At 48.3% G+C, this 2199-nt stretch overlaps 1 protein-coding gene across 1 annotated transcript; it reads right to left on the bottom strand.

Moving 5' to 3' along the window:
- Nucleotides 1–763: 763 nt before the first annotated feature.
- Nucleotides 764–1793, bottom strand: LOC104406733 (homeobox protein DBX1-like; the record flags this gene model as incomplete). The annotated part of the gene is made up of 2 exons (XM_010015820.1): nt 764–1141; nt 1494–1793. Coding segments are annotated over 2 exons (678 nt in total), but the record flags the coding sequence as incomplete, so codon positions are not given.
- Nucleotides 1794–2199: the final 406 nt, after the last annotated feature.

Below are 2199 nucleotides of genomic sequence, written 5' to 3'. Positions count from 1 at the left end.
GGCATATCCGCTTTCCTCTGTCCACGCCATGGATAGCAGAAGCAAAGTGGAAAATAACCAAAAGGCTGTGTGTGTGGGGGGAAAGGTGGGTTAGACAGTGCTTGGGATGTAGTATTGATGCATAAATTAAAATGAAAAACATATAAATAGATAAGGCTTCTATTATACAAGGCACACTTAGATTATTATACCTTAGAAGTTATTCCAGGGGTTTTAATGTCTGTTGCACAAGTATATTGGGGTTAGGAGGGAAGCAGTGTTTGGTTTGTGTCCCCCAGTGTTTACTTTGAGGAGAGGGTTGCTACATCAGACCAGTCTTTGGGGGGTTGAAATCTTAACAGTAGTTGGAAATTCACTTGCGAGGCAGCAAAAATGGCCACAGCATCTATATTATGGTTTTTTGTTGTTTCTTATCTGGGGAGGGCAGGGAGTTTCCCTCTTAACAGGCTACACTTTCCTCCCTGCCATGAAGCAAGGAGCTTCTGTTGCCTGGTTTTGGGAGAAGAGCATCGAGCGTATGTTGATTGTTACGCAGAGAGAGTTATGAAAATGGTAGCAGATGCTGTGAATATGATAACCTCCACATGGGGCAAAGACTAAGGAATACCCATGAGTAGGCAGTCTTGCAGCTATGTGATAAAGAACCTGCACTGGTGAAGCATGTGGACGTTTGGGTGGGACATCACCTCTTCAATTTATAGCACTTCGTTTTATTTAAATCTTTGCAATGTCCCCATGTGATGGTGAGGGGCAAGCAGGTGATTTAAGAGACTGTTATCTCCTCTTCTTCCTCTTCCCCTTCATCATCCTCCTCCTCTGAGTCTGAGAAGTCTGAAGGTTTGCTGGGGCTGCTAGAATGGGATGGAGAAGGAGACATCTGGGAGTCCAGTCTGTCCCTCAAGTGTAAATGTTCTGGGGACTGGTGGTAGCTTAAGGGATGCTGGGGGCTGGGTGGGCACACAGGGGGAACTTCTTCCTCCTCTTCCTCCTCTCCTGAACATTTCTTGCCTACGTCACTGAGGTCTGGGTGAGGGTTGAACTTGGTAGGAAGGGTCTGTTCTCTGCAGCCACCAGAAGAGAGGAGCTCTCTTTCTTTGGAGTTCCTCCACTTCATCCTCCTGTTCTGGAACCAGATCTTCACCTGGGGGGTGAAGTGACACAGAAATGAAACAGTTCAGAGAAACAGGATCCAGAAAAGGTCTTTGGTTGCCCCCTCAATACTCTGCTCATGCCCATACTGAAGCTAACAGGAATGACAGATCCTAACCCTAGGAGATTGGTCAGGGTGAGTAACAGTATTGTGGTGTGGTCTGTCCTGTCCTAGTCAGCCAGCTGGGAACCTTGCAGGTTTTTTGGCTCTGTTGATGCTCATGGCTCTGTAACTTGCTTTGGGCTTTCTCCTGGTCATGGACAGTTCTCCCTGCTCCCAATCCCTTCTCCCAGGCTGATCCCTGGGGTGGGGAATCCAGCTCCCCACTTAGAGCCCCCCTTACCTGTGAGTCCTTGAGGCCCAGCTTGGCTGCCAGCTTCTTCCTGTCGGGTTTGCTGATGTACTTCTGCTTCTGGAACATCTTCTCCAGTGCCTTGCGCTGCACGTCGGAGAAGACAGCACGACGTAGCATGCCCCGGCGGGGTTTACCGCGGGCGGCCAGCGGCCAGGAGAAGGTGCCAGGGATGGGGACCACGGTGGAGGCAGCTGCTGAAAGAAGGGGGATGCACAGCACTGAGCAGAGCAGGGCCAGCTTCCCATTGCCCCCTCCCTGCCCTTCTGGTGGGCACTCATAAACCTGGGGCTGTGAAAAGGAGCTTTAGGCTTAACTAAGCACCCCCCTTTCAGCCAGTGATTGCTGGGATTAGATTTATCAACTCAAATGTGTAAAGTGGATCAATAGTGGCTGGTTTTGTTGGGAGATTCAAAGGTCTCCGGCCTGAAAAGGCAAAGCGAGGCGTACCAGCTAAGATAGAGGTATAATAAAAAAGCTTTCCCTCCTGTTCATAAGCATTGGATTTAATTTTTTTTTAGGCGCTTTTATTTCAGATGCTTTATTATGCTCGAGATGAAAATGAGGACTTTTCTGATTCTGAACAAAACCGCTCCTCTTCAGATGCAGTTTTGATCAATCAGTATTCATCTTTTTATATTAATCTTTTCTCTCCACCCCCCCCCCCCACAGTAATCAGAGACAACAAACAACACAC

The sequence above is a fragment of the Nestor notabilis genome, unplaced genomic scaffold (assembly GCF_000696875.1).
Source record: "Nestor notabilis isolate BGI_N333 unplaced genomic scaffold, ASM69687v1 scaffold2926, whole genome shotgun sequence".
Classification (NCBI taxonomy): Eukaryota; Metazoa; Chordata; class Aves; order Psittaciformes; family Psittacidae; genus Nestor; species Nestor notabilis.
The sequence above is the reverse complement of the archived record's forward strand: the minus strand, read 5'-3'. Positions and strand labels throughout refer to the sequence as shown.